The sequence below is a fragment of the Salmo trutta genome, chromosome 3 (assembly GCF_901001165.1).
Source record: "Salmo trutta chromosome 3, fSalTru1.1, whole genome shotgun sequence".
NCBI lineage: Eukaryota > Metazoa > Chordata > Actinopteri > Salmoniformes > Salmonidae > Salmo > Salmo trutta.
The window spans coordinates 56914920-56938369 of record NC_042959.1 but is presented as its reverse complement, the minus strand read 5'-3'; the positions used below and the strand labels follow the sequence as shown (position 1 = coordinate 56938369).

General features: G+C 44.0%; 1 protein-coding gene across 1 annotated transcript in view; it reads left to right on the top strand.

Moving 5' to 3' along the window:
- LOC115180323 (ubiquitin carboxyl-terminal hydrolase MINDY-3) overlaps positions 1-23450 on the top strand; it is a 49092-nt gene that overhangs the window by 932 nt on the left and 24710 nt on the right. The window contains exons 2-10 of the mRNA XM_029742334.1: positions 72-151; positions 501-561; positions 2449-2634; positions 2865-2916; positions 3460-3574; positions 3664-3737; positions 3829-3908; positions 4419-4489; positions 5005-5085. Of these exons, the coding sequence (XP_029598194.1) occupies positions 72-151; positions 501-561; positions 2449-2634; positions 2865-2916; positions 3460-3574; positions 3664-3737; positions 3829-3908; positions 4419-4489; positions 5005-5085 (800 nt within the window). The remainder of the gene's footprint in view (positions 1-71; positions 152-500; positions 562-2448; positions 2635-2864; positions 2917-3459; positions 3575-3663; positions 3738-3828; positions 3909-4418; positions 4490-5004; positions 5086-23450) is intronic.

Genomic DNA, 23450 nt, shown 5'->3' with positions numbered 1-23450 from the left:
GACATTGTCAGTGTTGAAGCAGGTAGTGGTGGGGCAAAATAAGTGGCTCTGATGTGATTGCTGTGTTTCAGGGTTGGTCTTCAGTGAGACAGAACACACAGCACTGGAGCAGTTTGAAGGAGGACCCTGTGCTGTCATTGCTCCTGTACAGGTATGGACCAGTCCCAGACCAGACAGTGCATAACCTTACACACAAACATGAGTTAGGTGGCCCAGCCTATGAGCAGGTAGAGGGTGTTGGTGTCTGTTACCAGAATGATGATATCAGGACAGGCACACATCTTAGATAGTACTTTCCGGAAGTCACCTGACTGGCACTCAGCTGAGAAGCCTTCTCTACTACTGTTTATGATAGTACTATATGGTGCTTTCAGAGTGTTTTTGTAAACATCTGTTCTTAGACAGTGGATAGGGTTGATGAGGATGGCAGGTTGCGTTTTTGATCTTATAGAAATGGGTTACAGCTTGTAGAATATTTCCTGATTGTGTGTTTCCTGCAGGCCTTCCTTCTGAAGAACATCTTGTTTAACAGAGAGAGTTCTAACTGGAGACACATCACAGGTAACCCTGACCTCTATCCCTAACCCAGCGTTTCCCGAACTCAGTCCTCGGGACCCTAAGGGGTGTACATTTTGTTTTTTGGTCTGACACTACACAGCTGATTCAAATGATTAAAGCTTGATGATTAGTTGATTATTTGAATCGGCTGTGTAGTGTTCGGGAAAAAAAACAGAACATGCACCCCTTGGGGTACCAAGGACTGAGTTTGGGAAACCTAGCCCTGACCCTGTTTAACTGAAAAAGTTGTAACTGGAGGTAACCCTAACTTCTGACCCATTAAACAGAGAGCGCTCCAAATGGAGACGCATCATAACTGGGTTTATATATAAACTCAGCAAAAAAATAAATGTCCTCTCACTGTCAACTGCGTTTATTTTCAGCAAACTTAACATGTGTAAATATTTGTATGAACATAAGATTCACCAACTGAGACATAAATTGAACAAGTTCCACAGACATGTGGCTAACTGAAATGGAATAATAATAATAATGTGTCCCTGAACAAAGGGGGGGTCAAAAGCAAGTCAGTATCTGGTGTGGCCACCAGCTGCATTAAGTACTGCAGTGCATCTCCTCATGGACTGCACCAGTTTTAACAGTTCTTGCTGTGAGATGTTACCCCACTCTTCCACCGAGGCGCCTGCATGTTCCCGGACATTTCTGGGGGGGAATGGCCCTAGACCTCACCCTCCGATCCAACAGGTCCCGGACGTGCTCAATGGGATTGAGATCCGGGCTCTTCGCTGGCCATGGCAAAACACTGACATTCTTGTCTTGCAGGAAATCACTCACAGAACGAGCAGTATGGCTGGTGGCATTGTCATGCTGGAGGGTCATGTCAGGATGAGCCTGCAGGAAGGGTACCACATGAGGGAGGAGGATGTCTTCCCTGTAACGCACAGCATTGAGATTGCCTGAAATGACAACAAGCTCAGTCTGATGATGCTGTGACAAACCGCCCCAGACCATGATGGACCCTCCACCTCCAAATCGATCCCGCTCCAGAGTACAGGCCTCGGTGTAACGCTCATTCCTTCGACGATAAACGCGAATCCGACCATCACCCCTGGTGAGACAAAGCAGCAACTCGTCAGTGAAGCGCACTTTTTGCCAGTCCTGTCTTGTCCAGCGATGGTGGGTGTGTGCCCATAGGCAACGTTGTTGCCGGTGATGTCTGGTGAGGACCTGCCTTACAACAGGCCTACAAACCCTCAGTCCAGCCTTTCTCAACCTATTGCGGACAGTCTGAGCACTGATGGAGGGATTGTGCGTTCCTGGTGTAACTCGGGCAGTTGTTGTTGCCATCCTGTACCTGTCCTGCAGGTGTGATGTTTGGATGTACCGATCCTGTGCAGGTGTTGTTACACATGGTCTGCCACTGCGAGGATGATCAGCTGTCCCTCCTGTCTTAGGCGTCTCACAGTACAGACATTTCAATTTATTCCCCTGGCCACATCTGCGGTCCTCATGCCTCCTTGCAGCATGCCTGAGGCACGTTCACGCAGATGAGCAGGGACCCTGGGCATCTTTCTTTTGGTGATTTTCAGAGTCAGTAGAAAGGCCTCTTTAGTATCCTAAGTGTTCATAACTGTGTCCTTAATTGCCTACCGTCTGTAAGCTGTAAGTGTCTTAACGACCGTTCCACAGGTGCATGTTCATTCATTGTTTATGGTTCATTGAACAAGCATGGGAAACCGTGTTTAAACTCTTTACAATGAAGATCTGTGAAGTTATTTGGATTTTTATGAATTATCTTTGAAAGACAGGGTCCTGAAAAAGCAAAAAAAAGAAACGTCCTTGAGTTTATATATTTATATGTAATCGTAGCCTATATCTTCAGACAGCACCATGGCAATTAATTATTCTGATTGTATGTGTTCCTTGTAGAGGAGGAGCAGAAAGCGGCCCTGTGTTCTACTCTGGCTGAGATCCTGGAACAAGCCTGCTCTACTTCCTCCACTACCTTCTACTCCCTGGTGACCTGGGCCAAAGGACGGTGCCCCCACACTACCACTCATACACCCCTCACAGGGGGTCCAGAGACCAGCCAGACCCCGCAAGACCAGCAACCCAGTGAGTCCCACTACTCATCAATCCACTAATACCCATGTAATATAAATAACTGCATTGCTGTAGTGAGATGGTATTAATCATCGCATATGATAGTGGGTAGACCACATAGTGAGTAGTATTGCAGTCACTGTTAATCTAGAATAATGACGTGTTGTGTTCTGTCAACGTTACCTAAGTTGTTTCACTAGAACGTGTATGTGTTTGCATCTCTGTGTGTCTATTGTGTGTAGCGGCTTTGGCTGATGAGGATCTTGGCTTTGAGCGGTTTCACAGCATCCTCCAGTAAGTAACTCTACTGACTGTGACTCGTCTCTCTATTGGCCATGACTTCCATGGAGATGAAAGGAACACTGCATTGCAGGAAAATCAGGAACGCTAGTGTGTGTGTCTCCGTCTGTCTGGGATTGGCTAAGCCTGTGTGTGTGACTGGAGTTTCTCGATAATGATTTACAACCTGCTGACTCGGCACACACACTCCTCACTGATTCCTTAAGGAGACACACACACACACACAATCTTTGATTTTCTGCCTAGAGGAGCATCAGATTGCCATCTGGCCCATTGCGTAATAATACAACACTGTCAGCATGAACTACTGCACTGTCAGCATGAACTACTGCACAGTCATAGCAGTGTGACGGTAAATGACTGCTATACATTAACGTTTCAGTAACTGTTCAGTAGTTGTATGGTTATTATACCTAGATTAACCTGAATTCCCCCCCCCCCCCCCCCCCCCCCCCCCCCCCCCCAAATGAGTGCAATGTCATTAGAGGTGCTCTCACTGACTTCTAGCCCCTGACCTTTGACCTCTAATCTCTACAGGAAGCGTATTGTGAAGTCATTATCAGAGCTTAGAGAGGAAGTGGTGTCTCTCTACGAAACCTGGAAAGGGCGCTGTGGAGTCCTGCTCTTCCTCTACTCTGTCATCCTCACCAAGGTAAGGCTCTGCGTGTGTTTGTATGCATGCGTGTTCCTCTGCACTCTGTGTGCATGCATGTAACCACTTTTCTCTTTCTATCTCTACAGGGGATAGTTAACATCAGGAATGAGATTGAAGATACTACAGAGCCTCTCGTAGATCCAGTCTATGGCCACGGCAGGTATGACCCCTGATCCCTCACTTTCTTTTGACGACTTGAGCGAAGTGATGTTCTAAAAAGCTTAAGCCATTACTTTTCTTTCTCTCTGCAGTCAGAGTCTGGTTAACCTGTTAGTGACGGGCCATGCTGTCTCTAATGTGTGGGACGGAGACAGGGAGTGCTCTGGCATGAGTAAGTACACATTTTTTAAGACTTTTTTGGTCATTTAGCAGACGATCTAATCCAGAGCGATTTACAGTATTGAGTGCATACATTTTTATACTTTATTTTCATACTGGTCCCTTGTGGGAATCGAACCCACAACCCTGGCATTGCAAGCGCCATGCTCTCCCAAACGGGATACACACACACACAGCGGATTACATTATCTTAGTGAAAGGTGTTGTGCAATAAGCCTCATTTTCTGTCAGCGTGATTTAATTTGAAACTTTTCTTCAATGAGCGTTAGGCGACTATTTATTGCTCAGTTTACTAAAGGTGTTTCGAAGACGTTGTCCAGTTTCCTGGTGACTGTGATCTCACAGCTGAACACTAGATGGCAGTGATCAGTCACACTTTCACTGGGTCAACATACACGCAGAAAGACCAAAGAAGCTGTTTCATTTAAGAGTTTTTTTTTGTTGGTCTAAGCTAGGCCTCTTTCTCTCGTTTCCTCTCTCTTTCCCTCCCTCCCTCCCTCAGAGCTCCATGGAATCCACAACCAGGCATCAGTGGGCTTCCTCACTCTCATGGAGTCACTACGCTACTGCAAGGTACGAAAACACACACAGACAACATTCCTTCAGGCTTGTTATGTCCAAAGCATAGTGGTGAGTTTGTTCTTGTTCACCAGTCACGAATGATTGCGGGGGGAGAGATTCAAACATTCTGTGAGAGAATCAGCACCACAAATAAACACGTTGTCATACACACTCCGTCTCTCACACATACTGCCACTTCTTGTCTGTGACTGACTATAGTATATTAGGAACTACAGTAGATTACTAGAATAGCTGAGTAAGTCTGGGTACATTGGTATGTTCATGCTATAAACCTGCTCATTGAACAACCATTGTATTAGCAACAATATGACAGTCTTCTCTATTACTGTACATATTCTATTACAACATCAGATTGTATTCCCTGATCATTCCTTCTGTTAGTTGAAATGGCATCAGAAAGTTTTACAGAATAAAGGCTAACTTGGTCTGGGACCAGACAGTTAAGTCAGTCTGGAATATGAATCAGAACTGCTTTGCTCTAGTTTTGGTATGTATGCGTGTTTCAGGTGGGTGCGTTCCTGAAGTCTCCTAAGTTCCCTATATGGATCCTTGGCAGTGAGACTCATCTCTCAGTGTTCTTCGCCAAGGTAAGAATCACACACACACTCAACCTGGGCCCTGTGTGTCTGTGTGTAATATAAGCCAGTCTCTCTTTCAGCAGTAGGTCAGAAAAAGCAGAAACAGGAATGTGTGCTTTTACAGATTTAATACTGCACAGTTCACATCAGAGAGAGAGAGACGGGAAGAGTGAGAGGCGGTATTAGAAAAGATAGGACGGCAGTAGTATGGTCTTATATGGCTATTTTCTGCTGTTTTTTTGGCGTTGTCTTGAAACCTTGTGGTCAGCTGCAACTGGGAAAATCAGCTTGTAAAATATCTGACATGCCAAGCAGCACAAAACACACACACACCAGTGTTTTGGGCGAAACAGTGTTCGTGTAACACAGCTGATGTGGGGGTTGAGAAATGACAGCATGTTCACAACATTTATTAATTGTTACAAATGGACTCTTAAAGCTGGACTCCTTAATGGTGAAACTTCCCCGTCTGTTTGCAATATTACAACAACAAAAACACCGTTTTTTTCCCCCCCTCAGTCGTTGGTGCACGCACGATAGCAGTGCACAATATGCAGTGGCGATTTTAGCATGTAAATCTTGGTGGGGCAGAAACAAGTGGGATGCATGCCATCAAAGCCACTACACTAAACAAATACATGAATTGCACTAACGGTGCCCACAAACTGTTAGTGCCTACATAAAGCTGTCCCAACAGCAGTCCCAACATCTTACCACTGATACAACTGGCTATCAGTGGAGCCTTGTCTGGCAGCGAAACAGTTCATTCAACTTCATTTACAAGGCATATAAACTATGACATAAGGGGACGACAAGCGGATAAGAGGCAATCTGTAATTTCGATTAAGACATTAATGAGCGAGCTCGGACGGACGTAGTCAATATAACTACACTGCTCAAAAAAATAAAGGGAACACTTAAACAACACAATGTAACTCCAAGTCAATCACACTTCTGTGAAATCAAACTGTCCACTTAGGAAGCAACACTGATTGACAATACATTTCACATGCTGTTGTGCAAATGGAATAGACAACAGGTGGAAATTATAGGCAATTAGCAAGACAAGGTTTTAATATCATCACCTCCTTGAAGAGCATAGTCAGAACTACACAGTTCAGATTATTCCACATTTAGCTCTGGTAGTTTTACTGCATGCTTTCCGTAAACATCAATTGATCATGTACTTCAGGGTAGCCTATCCATTTGGCATGTAGCTGGCTAGCTAAGCAGACGTGTCATTTAGCTTGCTTCATCAGAGATTTAGGCTTTTGGAAAGAGCTTGACATTGGCAAGTCCTCGTCCTGGTAAAGTTGTCAGTCACACTACTGTAATCACCACTATAATAGATGGCAAGCAAATTAAACTATTTGGATATAGCCATCTAGTTTATCCCCTGAAAGTTAGCTTGTTAACTAGCCATATACAGTGAGCTCAAAGTATTGGGACAGTGACACATTTCTTTTGTTTTAGTTCTTTTTATTCCAGCACTTTGGATTTGATACGACTGAGGTTAAAGTGCACACTGTCTGCTTACATTTGAGAGTATTTTCGGGTGAACTGTTCAGAAATTACAGCACTGTTTGTACCCCACCCCACCATTTTAGGGGACCAAAAGTATTGCCACATTCACTTACAGTACCAGTCAAAAGTTTGGGTTTTTCTTTATTTTTACTATTTTCTGCATTGTAGAATAATAGTGAAGACATCAAAACTATGAAATAACACATGGAATCATGTAGTAACCAAAAAAGTGTTAAATAAATCAAAATATATATATATATTTGAGATTCTTCAAAGTAGTCATCCTTTGCCTTGACAGCTTTGCACACTCGGTGTTCTCTCACCTGGCTTCACCTGGAATGCTTTTCCAACAGTCTTGAAGGAGTTCCCACATATGCTGAGCACTTGTTGGCTGTTTTTCCTTTCACTCTGCAGTCCAACTCATCCCAAACAAACTCAATTGGGTTCAGGTCAGGTGATTGTGGGGGCCAGGTCATCTGATTCAGCACCTCGCCACTCTCCATCTTGGTCAAATAGCCCTTACACGGCCTGGGGGTGTGTTCGGTCATTTACCTGTTGAAAAACAAATGATGGTCCCACTAAGCGCACACCAGATGGGATGGCGTATCGCTTTATTTCTAAATAAATCAGACAGTGTCACGAGCAAAGCACCATCACTACTCCTCCATGCTTCACGGTGGGAACTACACATGCAGAGATCATCCGTTCACCTACTCTGTATCTCACAAAGACAAGGCAGTTGGAACCAAAAATCTCAAATTTGGACTCATCAGCCCAAAGGACAGATTTCCACCGGTCTAATGTTTATTGCTTGTGTTTCTTGGCCCAAGCAAGTCTCTTCTCATTGGTGTCCTTTAGTAGTGGTTTCTTTGCAGCGATGCGACCGTGAAGGCCTGATTCACGCTGTCTCCTCTGAACAGTTGATTGAGATGTGTCTTTTACTTGAACTCTGAAGTGTTTATTTGGCCTGGAATTTATGAGACTGATAACTCTAATGAACTTATCCTCTGCAGCAGAGGTTACTCTGGGTCTTCCTTTCCAGTGGCGGTCCTCATGAGCCAGTTTCTTCATCAGTGCTTGATGGTTTTTGAGACTGACCTTCATGTCTTAAAGTAATGATGGACTGTCGTTTCTTTGCTTATTTGAGCTGTACTTGCCATATAATGGACTTGGTCTTTTACCAAATAGGGCTACCAACCTTACCTTGTCACAACACAACTGATTGGCTCAAGCGCATTAAGAAGGAAAGAAATTCCACAAATTAACTTTTAACAAGGCACACCTGTTTATTTAACCTTTTATTTAACTAGGCAAGTCAGTTATGAACAAATTCTTATTTACAATGATGGCCTAACTCGGCCAAACCCTAACCCGGATGACGTTGGGCCAATTGTGGTTGGGATATAGCCTGGAATCGAACCAGGGTCTATAGTGACGCTTCTAGCACGGCGATGCAGTGCCTTAGACCGCTGTGCCACTCGTCGGGAGCTCCCCGAGTGGTCATCAAGGCAAAGGGTGGCTACTTTGAAGAATCTCATATAAAAAATAAAGGGAACACTTAAACAACACAATGTAACTCTAAGTCAATCACACTTCTGTGAAATCAAACTGTCCACTTAGGAAGCAACACTGATTGACAATACATTTCACATGCTGTTGTGCAAATGGAATAGACAACAGGTGGAAATTATAGGCAATTAGCAAGACACCCCCAATAAAATAAAGGAGTAGTTCTGCAGGTGGTGACCACAGACCACTTCTCAGTTCCTATGCTTCCTGGCTGATGTTTTGGTCACTTTTGAATGCTGGCGGTGCTTTCACTCTAGTGGTAGCATGAGACGGAGTCTAAAACCCACACAAGTGGCTCAGGTAGTGCAGCTCATCCAGGATGGCACATCAATGCGAGCTGTGGCAAGAAGGTTTGCTGTGTCTGTCAGCGTAGTGTCCAGAGCATGGAGGCGCTACCAGGAGACAGGCCAGTACATCAGGAGACGTGGAGGAGGCCGTAGGAGGGCAACAACCCAGCAGCAGGACCGCTACCTCCGCCTTTGTGCAAGGAGGAGCAGGAGGAGCACTGCCAGAGCCCTGCAAAATGACCTCCAGCAGGCCACAAATGTGCATGTGTCTGCTCAAACGGTCAGAAACAGACTCCATGAGGGTGGTATGAGGGCCGACATCCACAGGTGGGGGTTGTGCTTACAGCCCAACACCGTGCAGGACGTTTGGCATTTGCCAGAGGACACCAAGATTGGCAAATTCGCCACTGGCGCCCTGTGCTCTTCACAGATGAAAGCAGGTTCACACTGAGCACATGTGACAGACGTGACAGAGTTTGGAGACGCCGTGGAGAACGTTCTGCTGCCTGCAACATCCTCCAGCATGATCGGTTTGGCGGTGGGTCAGTCATGGTGTGGGGTGGCATTTCTTTGGGGGGCCGCACAGCCCTCCATGTGCTCGCCAGAGGTAGCCTGACTGCCATTAGGTACCGAGATGAGATCCTCAGACCCCTTGTGAGACCATATGCTGGTGCGGTTGGCCCTGGGTTCCTCCTAATGCAAGACAATGCTAGACCTCATGTGGCTGGAGTGTGTCAGCAGTTCCTGCAAGAGGAAGGCATTGATGCTATGGACTGGCCCGCCTGTTCCCCAGACCTGAATCCAATTGAGCACATCTGGGACATCATGTCTCGCTCCATCCACCAACGCCACAGACTGTCCAGGAGTGTACAATGAGGAATTTGCACCACAGACTGTCCAGGAGTTGGCGGATGCTTTAGTCCAAGTCTGGGAGGAGATCCCTCAGGAGACCATCCGCCACCTCATCAGGAGCATGCCCAGGCATTGTAGGGAGGTCATACAGGCACGTGGAGGCCACACACACTACTGAGCCTCATTTTTACTTGTTTTAAGGACATTACATCAAAGTTGGATCAGCCTGTAGTGTGGTTTTCCACTTTAATTTTGAGTGTGACTCCAAATCCAGACCTCCATGGGTTGATAAATTGGATTTCCATTGATTATTTTTGTGATTTTTTGTTGTTGTTGTTGTCAGCACATTCAACTATGTAAATAAACAAATATTTAATAAGATTATTTCATTCATTCAGATCTAGGATGTGTTATTTTAGTGTTCCCTTTATTTTTTTGAGTAGTGTATTTTGACTTAACACTTTTTTTGGTTACTACATGATCCCATATGTGTTATTTCATAGTTTATGTATTCACTATTATTCTATAATATAAAAATAAAGAAAAACCATGGAATGAGTAGGTGTTCAAACTTTTGACTGGTACTGTATGTGTATTGAAGTAGTCAACAGTTTAGTATTTGGTCCCATATTCCTAGCACGCAATGTTTACATCAAACTTGTGACTCTACACAGTTGCTGAATGCTTTTGCTGTTTGTTTTGGTGGTTTCAGATAATTTTGTGCCTAATAGAAATTAATGGAAAATAATGTATTGTATGTTTCTAAACATGCTACCATTTTTACGGATAGTCCTGAATGAATCGTGAAAAAGTTAGACGCACAAATATCATCCCCCCCAAGACATGCTAACCTCTCCCCATTACAATAAGTAATGGGAGGTTAGCATTTTTATTCCTCTAACTTTCAAACACTTAAACAAAGTTGAAAAGGGGATGTTGGCTAACTTCACTAAGTAGGTCTATGTTGGTTGGATAAAAAAAGTACATTTGGTCTACTTACCACTGTTTAGCCAACTGTACAAAGTTTGTACTGGTAGCTTGCAGAGTAGAAAATATCAGCTAACAGTACATTGGCAAATGCTTCCTTCTGCTGCTTGACAGACAGGCACAAAGGATGGGAAAATTATCATAAACTTAAAATACTTGTCAGGTATAGTTCACTTCTTTATTTTATCACTCAAATATCAAATTAATGGTGGCCAATATTGAGAGATTGAGGCTACCCTCATGTATGACATAATCATGTTTACTGACCATGAAAAGCATGCAGTTACTTGCTATATAACTGATGAAAGAGCTGCGCTAAATGTGAGCAATTGTTTTGTATGGAAAAATCTGAAATTTGGATTTCTGACTATGTTCTTCAAGAGGTGATTGTTACAGCCAAATAATTATCATTTTATTTAACATTCCCTTGAAAACAGCACATAGTTGTCAATGGTTTAAGTGGAGTTGGGGGTCTCCTTGCCCTCTAGCAGGCAAATTGAACATTCTGCACGGTATTGTGACGTTTTATTGATAACGACCTATAACAATCGTGGCACTGTTTCCCCCCTACTGCACATTCTATCTTTAAGTAAAATTACTTTTTTAACAATTTGGAACACTATTTTAGTAAGAGATTATTCTTGGAAGAATTTATCATTCTAAGATCCTTCTGCATATGTATACAGGCACTGGATTCTGTTGGCTGTGGATTGTGTATGTAACTATATACTGCTATACCTGCGTATCAAAGCCAGCAATCAGCTTAAGGCCGGAGGGAATTGATTCTCTCTGGTACAGGATTTGGCATCAGAGGAAAACAGAATGTTACAGCTAGCGTTTACCTCATAACACCACACCCAATGGATTTTCGAGGAAATGGATAATACAATTATTGTATAAAGTGATCGTTAACTCCAAAAGCAGAAGTTTGTCAGCAGTTTCCAGGCCTTTTAAAGGGGTCTTATTGAGATGAGTCCAAGTCCCATAACATCTGTGAAGATGTTGTGTATTGTGCTTCGACTCCGCTTATGTCTTGAGGGTTGGAAATATCTTGATGTTGGAGTGAACTATCATTTTAGATTAGAGCAGTTGTTCCATGTCCCCTGGGAAAAAGCAGGGTACTGGGTAGTGTCTGCCTGCTAGGGGACTGGAACACATGTCGAGGCAAACTAGATGACCCAGAGTCATGGTCCTCATGATTTCACTGTGATGACTTCCAATAACCACCATGGCTCCCAAGGCACTGGTGACATAGTACACACACACTCCTGAGAGAGGGGGAACCTGATTAGCGTTAATGGTCATAGATGTGTGTGTGCCCTCAGGTGCTTGTTTTCCTTTTGGGAATGTGATCCCGGAGTTCCCATCTGGATCCGTTTGTCCCGCTGGAGACCGTGGACACTCTGTGGACCCCTCATTTATGATTGTTCACTTGGCTGGAGAGAGAGGAGACTCAAGGCCATGGTGTGGTCGAAGTAACACATTTCAGTATATGAATTTACATTCAATATGCAAGATGTGAGGGCAAGTTACTTAGATGCAAGAGCATAGTACAAAATTAATAGCATGGCATTTACATCTACAGTATGTCAAAACCAGTGGCTAAAAAACCCTAATGGCTAAGAAACAAGTGGCACAAAAGGCCAATTTATTCTTCTGTCTCAAGGCTACAGTATATAGTCTTTCTGAATGACGTATACATGCATCATTACAGACGTTGGGTGATATGAATCTCATTCAACTTTCAATTGAACAGTGAGGCATCTGCTGATTTTTGGTACAGAGAGTGATATTCAGGAGCTAGAGCTATTTCAAGTTTGGATTGTCACATGTTGAGGCCTCTGAGAATTCTGTGTCCTGTGTGATCTGGGTCACAGGGTTATATAAAAACACTTGTACCGTGACCGGGAGTCCCGTATGGCGGCGCACAATTGGCCCAGTGTCATTAAGGGAGGGTTTGGCCGTGGGGCTTTCCAGGGCTCATTGTGTTCTAGCGACTCCTTGAGGCGGGCCGGGCGCCTGCAAGCTGACTTTAGTCGTCAGTTGAACAGTGTTTCCTCCGACACATTTGTGCGGCTGGCTTCCGGGTTAAGCAAGCAGGTTTTAAGACGCAGCGTGACTTGTTTCAGAGGACGCATGATTCGAGCTTCGCCTCTCCCGAGCCCGTTGGGGAGTTGCAGCGATGAGACAAGATCGTAACTACCAATTTGAATATCACGAAAAAGGAGTTAAATTTTAAACCAAAAATCTTTTTTACCCCTTGTACTTCAAACCATTTTAACTTTTGTGTAAGCAATCAAGCAGGTTATGCATATTATTATGGTAAGCAAAGATATGTTGGATATGGCATCCGGTTTGGGTTCTCCTCCATCCTCAACACAAACTGAGCTCATGTAGCTGACGCTACGCTGATTAGGGAGAGGAGCTGTCTGCCCCGTCAGACACACGTTCTCTCTTTTTCTCACGCACGCGTGCATATCGTGTCATTACAGTTGTAACTAGTTAATGTAGTGTGTGTGTGTGTGTGTGTGAGATGACGACGACGACAACAACATTCAGTGTGTTGAGAGAGCTCTGGAGCTGACCTCAAACCATGCATCTTGTGATGCCTGTTCTAGGGTTCCCCTGTGTCTTAATCTAGTGTGTGTGATGTCCCGTCATTGTTAGTGTGGCTTTTAGACCATTAGTGTGTGACTGCCTCATAGCATTAGTGTTTTTATCTGATCTAACTCTCCACCACCCTCCCTCTTTTTACCTTTCTCCCCCCCCCCACCATCCACCTCTCTTCATCCCATTACAGGCTCTCTATAATGGCCTGTAATGGGATCTGAGGCCTTCTGTCACCACAGAGGAGAGGGGATGAGACTACAGAGGGAGAAGAAGGGCAGGGGAGGAGAGAGATTGTGGAGAGAATATTTTGTGTATTTGGAAACTTTGTGACAACATCCATACCTCTCCAAAGTGTGCACAGTTCCTAAGTAATTTCAATGCACATTATGACTCAAAGAAGTCTTTTTTGTGTGTTTTTGATTTATTTTAAGCTCTCATAGCTGTGCCGTTGAAGAACTAGAGCAAGCACACTTGTAGTTGTTTTGAACACAGCCCAGCATCCCCGCCTTTACCCAATTACTGATAGTCCATTATAAATCTGGGTCAGGTGAGCATAATTTGAAAACTTCTATTGTCAACATGACAAGCTAAATTATAAAATAAGATATTTGTGTTAGGCTTTCACAAGGCAATTCAGAGAAACAGATCGTAATTTTGGTTCTCAGAATTGAGTCGTGTGCATTCAGATGCGTGGTGCGCAGCAAATTTTCTTCACAACAAACAGGCTCATTCTGTTGAGGACAACCCAGGGTATAACACCAAGTCATCTTGTACAAACATAGTGATCATAAATAAACCTTGACACAATGATATGCGTTTTATGCAGTGTTGGAAAAAGTACCCAATTGTCATACTTGAGTAAAAGTAAAGATGCCTCAATAGAATATGACTCAAGTAAAAGTGAGTCACCCAGTAAAATACTTATTGAGTAAAAGTCTGAAAGTATTTGGTTTTACATATACTTACCTATCAAAAGTAATTGTAATTGCCAAAAGATACTTAACCCTTGTGTTGTCTTAAGGGTCAAAAATCTAAAACAGCAGAGAACCCTTTTCCTAGAGTGACCCCCAACATTACAAAAAGTGAAACATCGCCTTTGTTCATATTTCCATGAAAGCTGTACACCCCCAGGGTACAAAGATTATATTACGGTAATTTCTGACCCGGCAGTTATAATTTACAAACCACAAAGACGCACACAATGATAAATTGAGATTAAGTGTGTTACTGATTGAACTCAGCCAGCAGCTTCTGAAGAGGAAGATCACCATGGTTGGCACAGTTAGAAAGAACACGCCTGAGCACCCCCTGCACTCCTCGCAAAAAGGGGGAGAGAGGCCTTCTCATCAAAGTTTTCCTTCACCACCACTCTAGTTTCTTACCTCCCAAAGAGGAACAAGAATGTGGTCCTCCTGGGCACACTGCACAAAATGGCTGAGATCAGTGATTGTGAGGACAGGAAGCCAGCCATCATCCTGGACTACAACCACAACAAAGGAGGTGTGGACAACCTGGACAAGGTGATAGTACTTACAGCTGCAGGAGGATGACTGCCCGCTGGCCCCTGGTCATCTTCCATAACATCATTGATGTGCCCTCATACAATGCCTTCGTGATATGGAACAAGATCAACCCTACCTGGATGCCTGATAAGCGGTACAAGATGGTGTTCCTGGAGCAGCTGGGAAATGCATTTGTAACCCCACACATTCAAAGGGAGTGCCTCCCCTGCACAGCAGCCTCTGCAGTGCATGTGAAAGCTGTTCAGGGGGCTGAATCTTGTCCTGATCCACCTGAGGCTGGGGCAGGCAAGAGGAGGAGATTCTGCCCCCCAAAGAAGGACTGTAAAACAAATACTATGTGCTGCACATGTGTGAGATGCATCTGCAAAGTCCATGCACACACACTTGCATACTGTCCTACATGTGCTAATTTAGAGTTGATGAATTTTATTTTCTTCACATTTTTTGTTTTGTATTTTATTTTTATTGTTGTTTATACACCTTGTGGATGTGGGCAATGGTTAAAAAATGGGAGAAGACTAGTATTTTGTAGTTGAATTCCTCATTGTACACTATAAGAATATATCACTATGTTGCCAAAAAAGTTCACGACTGTTGTTTCCCTTCAATAAAATGCATTCAAAACAACATTCTGCACATGTCTGCTGCTTTCTCTTGCAAAAAATTTTTTGTACACCTATGCAGTACCTTTACTAATAATAAAAATAAATCTACTTTAGTAAAGAACACAATTATGTCAGGTGTGTTGTAATAAAAAGGAGTGGTGTCCACTGATTTAAATGCGGTCTTTCTGCATTGTGAAGAGGGAAAACCCAGATATTCACAAAGTTTGTGATGAATGACAGGTTGTTTCTTCATGCAAAATAGATTTGGGGTTTATAATTCAATAAAGCTGCTTTATTTTAGGGGTTTAGTGAAGGCGGGTCATTTTTTACCCTTAGGACAAAGGGAGTATACAGAATGTTTAAGACTACACAAGGGTCAAGTATCAAACGTAAAAGTATGAATCTTTTCAAATTCCTAATTAAGCAAATCAGAATGCACCATTTTCTTTCTTTCTTTTTCTTTTTTTAAAGAACAGTAGCGAGGCTATATACAGGGGGTACCGGTACAGAGTCGATGTGCGGGGGCACAGGTTAGTCTAGGTAATGTGTAGGTAAAGTGACTATGCATGGATAATAAACAGAGTAGCAGCAGTGTAAAAATGGGGGGACAATGCAAATAGTCCAGGTAGCCATTTGATTAGCTGTTCAGGAGTCTTATGGCTTCAGGGTAGAAACTGTTAAGGAGCCTTTTGGACCTATACTTTGCGCTCTGGTAACGTTTGCCGTGCGGTAGCAGAGAGGACAGTCTATGACTAGGCTGGCTGGAGTCTATTTTTTGGGCCTTTCCTGACACTGCCTGGTATAGAGGTCCTGAATGTCAGGAAGCTTTTCCTCAATGATGTACTGGCCCGTACGCACTACCCTCTGTAGTGCCTTGTGGTCGGAGGCCGAGCAGTTGCCATACCAGGCGGTGATGCAACCAGTCAGGATGATCTCGATGGTGCAGCTGTAGAACTATTTGAGGATCTGAGGACCCATGCCAAATATTTTCAGTCTCCTGAAGGGGAATAGGTTTTGTCGTGCCCTCTTCACAACTGTCTTGGTGTGCTTGGACCATGTTAGTTTGTTGGTGATGTGGACACCAAGAATCTTGACGCTCTCAACCTGCCCCATTACAGCCCTGTCATTAACCCTATCCTGTCATGTCACATCAGTCATAATGACATATTTTAATCCTGAAAGGATGGGAGTGCGGAAGGAAGGATGTACTTTAAAATGGCTTCTGGCTGTCCTAGTGGACCATGTCCTCTTTGTCTTCTCTCTCTGTAGTGTTTCCTCCTTTCTCTCTTCCTTTCCATCTGAGAGTGATGCCATTCACAGGCCTCTATCCTCTTATCCTTAAGCCCCTCTCGGGAGCTGTGTGTGTCTGTGTGTTTACGTACTCTGATGGTTTAACCGGTGTGTTTGTGTGTAGTAGCACAGTTATGGGTCAGTGATTTAACGGGAGATAGAGCAGCTCTTCTGGCCCTCAGTGTCTCTCAAGAGAGTAGCCTCTTTCTCACACACCACACACACACACTCACTTTGTCTTTCCCCAAAGAGCATGTGTCTGATGTATAATACAGACACAAGTACATGTCCCTAAACGTCTCAGTGAGTGAGACAGCGGATGGGGTCATTAGGTCTGAGGCAGGTCTCCCTTTCAGTGCATCTTAGAAAAAGAAAAGTGCTATGTACCTTACCTGTGAGTGCACACACACACACACACACAAAGCTAGATCCGAGTGAAAGATGTGTACAGTAACCGTCATTATTCTCTGACGCATCTGACCTGTTCTATTCTAGCAGGGACAAAGGCTGTGTGTGATAGGGCCTGGCCCCTTGTCTGTGACTGGTCTCAGTCTCTACAGCTGTCCTGTATAGCCCTGTTCTCTATAGTCTTGTTCTGTTCAGACACACACACACCTAGACAGAGACCCCAGATAGCTTGTTGTCCCTGACAGACCATTAATCACCTGTCTTTCTCTGGCACGCACACCTCTCAGCCCCTCTTAGCCAGGACAAAGGTCTGAGTGTAATTGAGTCTTCTGCTTCAAGAGGCTCTCCACCTAACAAAGCGAAACACTAAACCAACACCACACACACTGTAGACTAGGAGTTCCTGTTAGCGTGACAGAGGAAGAGAATGGTCAGAGATGGATAGATGGAGAGGCTGATGAAAGTATGTGTCAGGACAGAACAGAGGGACAAAGGAGGGGTAGAGCGGGATCGACGAGAGGGGTAAGGCTACACCCATCTACAACTACTTACATCTCAGGAGAGAGCGAGGGCTTATGGGAGGCTGGAGGGAGGGAGGGGAGGAGAAGGTGAGAGGGATAGAAAGAGGGTTAGAAAATGCCCAAACTAAAGTAGGAGGGAAGGGGAGAGAAACAGATGGATAGAGATGAGCTGGACTAGTGTGTTTCTATTTTAAGAGGTTTTCTGTTGCTGTTCAGGAGCTGGATCTGTTTAATAAGAATCTGCTCCAGTAGACAACAGATGTGAGGGTTTGTGGAACAGAATTGGGTTCTGAGCTAGTTTGGAATGCATTCCTCTTGATTTTCATAGCGCACACATCTTGGTACCATTGGGGTGTGTGCACGTGCGTACACATTTAGAGAATGCAGTCCTCTGGTCCAGTGCAAGCAAACAAGAGGCTGGAAGGGGACGGCGCTAATACACACACCCCTTCCCTGTGGAGTGTGTGACATGACATGTAATCTAAACTCAGCAGCATCTCCAGGCCTCTAATAAAACACACATCAAAGACATACTAGCAGGCCTGGCATTTAACCCACCCACACACGCTACACACAAATAGGTAACTGCCAAAATAAAGGAAACACTTGGGTAAATGAGGAATACAAAATATGTTGAAAGTGGGTGTTCATTAAGTTAATTAAGCAATTCATATCCCATCATGCTTAGGGTGTTGTATAAAAATGCACAGTTGCCCATTATTTTGGCTATCATGGCTAGAAGAGATCTGTGACTTTTTGAAAGAGTGGTCTCAAAGGAGCATAGGGGGTTTAAAGTTTGTGTGTGTGTGTGTGTGTGTCACCAGATCTCAACCCAATTGAACACTTATGGGAGATTCTAGAGCGGTGCCTGAGACAGCGTTTTCCATCAACAAAACCCCAAATGATGGAATATCTCATGGAAGAATGGTGTCGGATCGCTCCAATAAAGTTAGACACTTGTAGAATCTATGCCAAGGTGCATTAACTTCTGGCTGATTGTGGTGGCCCCACACCCTATTAAGACTTTATGTTGGTGTTTTCTTTATTTTGGCAGTTACCTGTACATATACACGTTTTGTTAGTGTGTATGTTTACTGTCTCTTAAGGAGACTCAAGACCTGGTTATGACTGAGACATGGAGGTGATAGAATGTCACGACCCTGCCCGCTTGTGTGGAAAACAACCTGTGGTGATTACCCCATTGGCTCACAGCAGAAACTTGACATTTTTCAAGCACCATTTTTTTTGTCTGTTTTAGTCGTTTACAAAACTACATTTTAAGAAAAATACAACATGTCTAAAGTTTACTTTTCAACATTGCCTGCTCCCTAGCGTTCTCCCTACTTATAAAAAGGTAATATTGTAGTGCTTCCCTCGCCCCTTTTCATCATGATGCTAGCAGCCACGTGAGTGAATGCTAGATAACTTTAACATTAAGCTAGTTAAGACCAACAACAGACTATACAGCTGCAAGTAGTGAGTGGAGTTACAAACGGACTATACTAAACAAGTTAAATGTCTTACCTGTGATGAAATGTCTTCCACACACATAGCTATGTGTAGACTACTTGGACAACACGTCCCCACATTTCCCACACTCCCACACCGGATAGCCTGAAGACACAGGGCTCTTTTTGCAAGATCTATTTCCCTACATGGGAGCATTGCGAACCGTAGGTTGTGATTTTTGACCTGGCTACATGTACTTTGAACAACAGAGCAGCTTTTCGGCATGTTTTGTTATTTCTGTAGAACAAAAAAACTACGACGAAGTTGCAGCTTACAATGTGGGTGAATGAAAAATGTTTGTTCTGCAATTTGTGGTTGAGGGGCATTCCATATTATTACGTGAATACCGACTGGGAATATTTCCTGTGTGTGTGTGTGTGTGTGTGTGTGTGTGTGTGTCCTGCATCTCTCATATAGGTTCCAGCGCTGTGTTATTACCTACAGTTATAACTCTTGAGTCTTAACCCTCACTGCTAGGAGGAGAGTACATGAGTTAACCCAGTCTCTATAGCTGGGTTATACTGTACAGTGCCATCGGAAAGTATTCAGACCCCTTGATTTAAAACAAAAAACATTTAAAATACATTTTAGAATAAGGCTGTAATGTAACAAAATGGGGAAAAATCCTCTGCATTCTAAACAGAATACCCCATAATGACAAAGCAAAACGTTTTTTTTAGGAACAGAAATATCTATTCAGTCACTTTGCTATGTCGTGACTATCATTAATGTGTTTGACTGTTAATTTATAAAATAATGACATACCACATTCAATTATTACATGATTAATCATATAACAATTAAGTAGTAATCTGGGGTACCACAGTAACTCATTAACTTTACCATCTCCCGACTAAACTCTAAAGATATAAATATCTCTTACATCAGTCAGTCAATTCATTAAATATTATTTACCTTATCAGACTCATTCTGAATGTCGCAAAATTCTTAGATATCTGCACAAACCCTAGCATAAATGAATCGGTGGTATGCAAATTGGCTTAATTATTTATTTTCTAACTAAATAATCATACAGAAATACACACACACACACACACATGGTATAGTTATTGGTTACTAACACAATGCAATGAAAGATCCCTGGTGGACTAAACCGAAATGGCGGGTTTCAAAAGAGAGGGAAAGGGAAAAATAAAGGAGTTCCACGATTGTACATACAGCTCATGGAAATGCAAATACTTTGCATGGCCGCTCATTCGAAAGAATTGCAATGTACATATTTACGTGTGTATGTCTTTGCTGTCTCTGTTGAAAATACTCGATCCATCTACGGGGAGTAATTCGACAGTCTCTGAGAGATTTTCAAACCATTTCGTACCTTTCAGCTCACGCTGTCGGTCACGCTGGTCTAATGTAGAGCTAGAACCATTTCACACACCCGTAGCAACCCGGAAAAATACTGGTCTCTAGAGATTTAAATTCCTACCATTTCAACGTGCAGCCACGCTCCATGTTTTTCTGGTCTAATATGCAAATTCTTCAGCGAGTCCTATTAAGCACTCACCTTGGAGGGCGCTGTCAGTCACGTTGCCACAAGGTCTGTGCTCACGTGGGCGTGGTTACTGACTGGGTAAAACTTTACATGGAAAAACAATTCTCTCATTTAGAAGGCTAAACTCACATTTCATCTTCTCACAAATAGTTTAATATTTAATCATATAAGTTCCACAACATTTAGATGTATACGTCCCAGTTATCAGATTTACATTTCTAGAGTTATCGTTATTTGGTTATACCGTCTTTATTGTCATCACAAATTTGTAATGAATTCAACAGGATTGTTCTTTAAATACCCATGGACCATTCCAAGTGTTTGGATTACAGAAATATTGTTTCATTATCCAATCTTGGACGTCACAGTACTACAAAATCTCTGTTGTAACAAAGGGATTTTTTAACTTTCATTTCTGCAGAGTGGGAGAGTGAGTTCCTGCAGGTATTTAAGACTGTCATAAAACGGCAAACTTCACCCCTCTCCCCCTCTGTGGGAGAGCGAGGGCGCTGTATAGCGGACCCACTGTAACCTGATCATTCAGGTCTTCACAGGAGAGTCGTGACAGCTGTGAGACTCGAAATTGAGCTCAGGTGCATCTTGTTTCCATTGATCATCCTTGAGATGTTTCTACAATTTGATTGGAGTCCACCTGTAGTAAATAAAATGTATTGGACATGATTTGGAAAGGCGCACACCTGTCTATATAAGGTCCCACAGTTGACAGTGCATATCAGAGCAAAAATCAAGCCATGAGGTCAAAGGAGTTGTCCGTAGAGCTCCGAGACAGAATTGTGTCAAGGCACAGATCTGGGTAAGGGTACCAAAAAATGTCTACAGCAATGAATGTCCCCAAGAACACATTGGCCTCCATCATTCTTAAATGGAAGAAGTTTGGAACCACCGAAACTCTTCCTAAATCTGGACACCCTGCCAAACTGAGCAATCAGGGAGAAAGGCCTTGGTCAGGGAGGTGACCAAGAACCCGATGGTCACTCTGACAGAGCTCTAGAGTTTCTCTGTGGAGATGGGAGAACCTTCCAGAAGGACAACCATTTCTGCAGCACTCCACCAATCAGGCCTTTATGGTAAAATGGCCAGACGGAAGCCTCTCCTCAGTAAAAGGCACATGACAGCCGGCTTGGAGTTGGCCAAAAGGCACCTTAAGGACTCTCAGACCGAGAAACAAGGTTCTCTGGTCTGATGAAACCAAGATTGAACTCTTTGGCCTGAATACCAAGCATCATGTCTGGAGGAAACCTGGCACCATCCCTATGGTGAAGCACGGTGGTGGCAGCATCATGCTGTGGGGATGTTTTTAAGCATCAGACTGGGAGACTAGTCACGATTGAAGGAAAGATGAACAGAGCAAAGTACAGAGATCCTTGATGAAAACCTGCTCCAGAATGCTCAGGACCTCAGACTGGGGTGAAGGGTTACCTTCCAACAGGACTACGACCCTAAGCACACAGCCAAGAAATTGCAGGAGTGGCTTTGGGACAAGTCTCAATGTCCTTGAGGGGCACAGCCAGAGCCCGGACTTGAACCCAATCTAACATTTCTGGAGAGACCTGAAAATAGCTGTGCAGCAACACTCCCCATCTAACCTGACAGAGCTTGAGAGGATCTGCAGAGAAGAATAGGAGAAACTCCCCAAATACAGATGTGCCAAGCTTGTAGTGTCATACCCAAGAAGACTGATGCTGTAATCGCTGCCAAATGTGCTTCAACAAAGTACTGAGTAAAGGGTCTGAATACTTATGTAAATGTGATATCTGTTTTTATATATACACTGCTCAAAAAAATAAAGGAACAATAAAATAACACATCCTAGATCTGAATGAATGAAATAATCTTATTAAATACTTTTTTCTTTACATAGTTCAATGTGCTGACAACAAAATCACACAAAAATAATCAATGGAAATCCAATTTATCAACCAATGGAGGTCTGGATTTGGAGTCACTCAAAATTAAAGTGGAAAACCACACTATAGGCTGATCCAACTTTGATGTAATGTCCTTAAAACAAGTCAAAATGAGGCTCAGTAGTGTGTGTGGCCTCCACGTGCCTCCACGTCCCTACAATGCCTGGGCATGCTCCTGATGAGGTGGCGGATGGTCTCCTGAGGGATCTCCTCCCAGACCTGGACTAAAGCATCCGCCAACTCCTGGACAGTCTGTGGTGCAACGTGGCGTTGGTGGATGGAGCGAGACATGATGTCCCAGATGTGCTCAATTGGATTCAGGTCTGGGGAACAGGCGGGCCAGTCCATAGCATCAATGCCTTCCTCTTGCAGGAACTGCTGACACACTCCAGCCACATGAGGTCTAGCATTGTCTTGCATTAGGAGGAACCCAGGGCCAACTGCACCAGCATATGGTCTCACAAGGGGTCTGAGGATATCATCTCGGTACCTAATGGCAGTCAGGCTACCTCTGGCGAGCACATGGAGGGCTGTGCGGCCCTCCAAAGAAATGCCACCCCACACCATGACTGACCCACCGCCAAACCGGTCATGCTGGAGGATGTTGCAGGCAGCAGAACGTTCTCCACGGCGTCTCCAGACTCTGTCACATCTGTCACGTGCTCAGTGTGAACCTGCTTTCATCTGTGAAGAGCACAGGGCGCCAGTGGCGAATTGGCCAATCTTGGTGTTCTCTGGCAAATGCCAAACGTCCTGCACGGTGTTGGGCTGTAAGCACAACCCCCACCTGTGGACGTCGGGCCCTCATACCACCCTCATGGAGTCTGTTTCTGACCGTTTGAGCAGACACATGCACATTTGTGGCCTGCTGGAAGTCATTTTGCAGGGCTCTGGCAGTGCTCCTCCTGCTCCTCCTTGCACAAAGGCGGAGGTAGCGGTCCTGCTGCTGGGTTGTTGCCCTCCTACGGCCTCCTCCACGTCTCCTGATGTACTGGCCTGTCTCCTGGTAGCGCCTCCATGCTCTGGAAACTACGCTGACAGACACAGCAAACCTTCTTGCTACAGCTCGCATTGATGTGCCATCCTGGATGAGCTGCACTACCTGAGCCACTTGTGTGGGTTGTAGACTCCGTCTCATGCTACCACTAGAGTGAAAGCACCCCCAGCATTCAAAAGTGACCAAAACATCAGCATAGGAACTGAGAATTGGTCTGTGGTCACCACCTGCAGAACCACTCCTTTATTGGG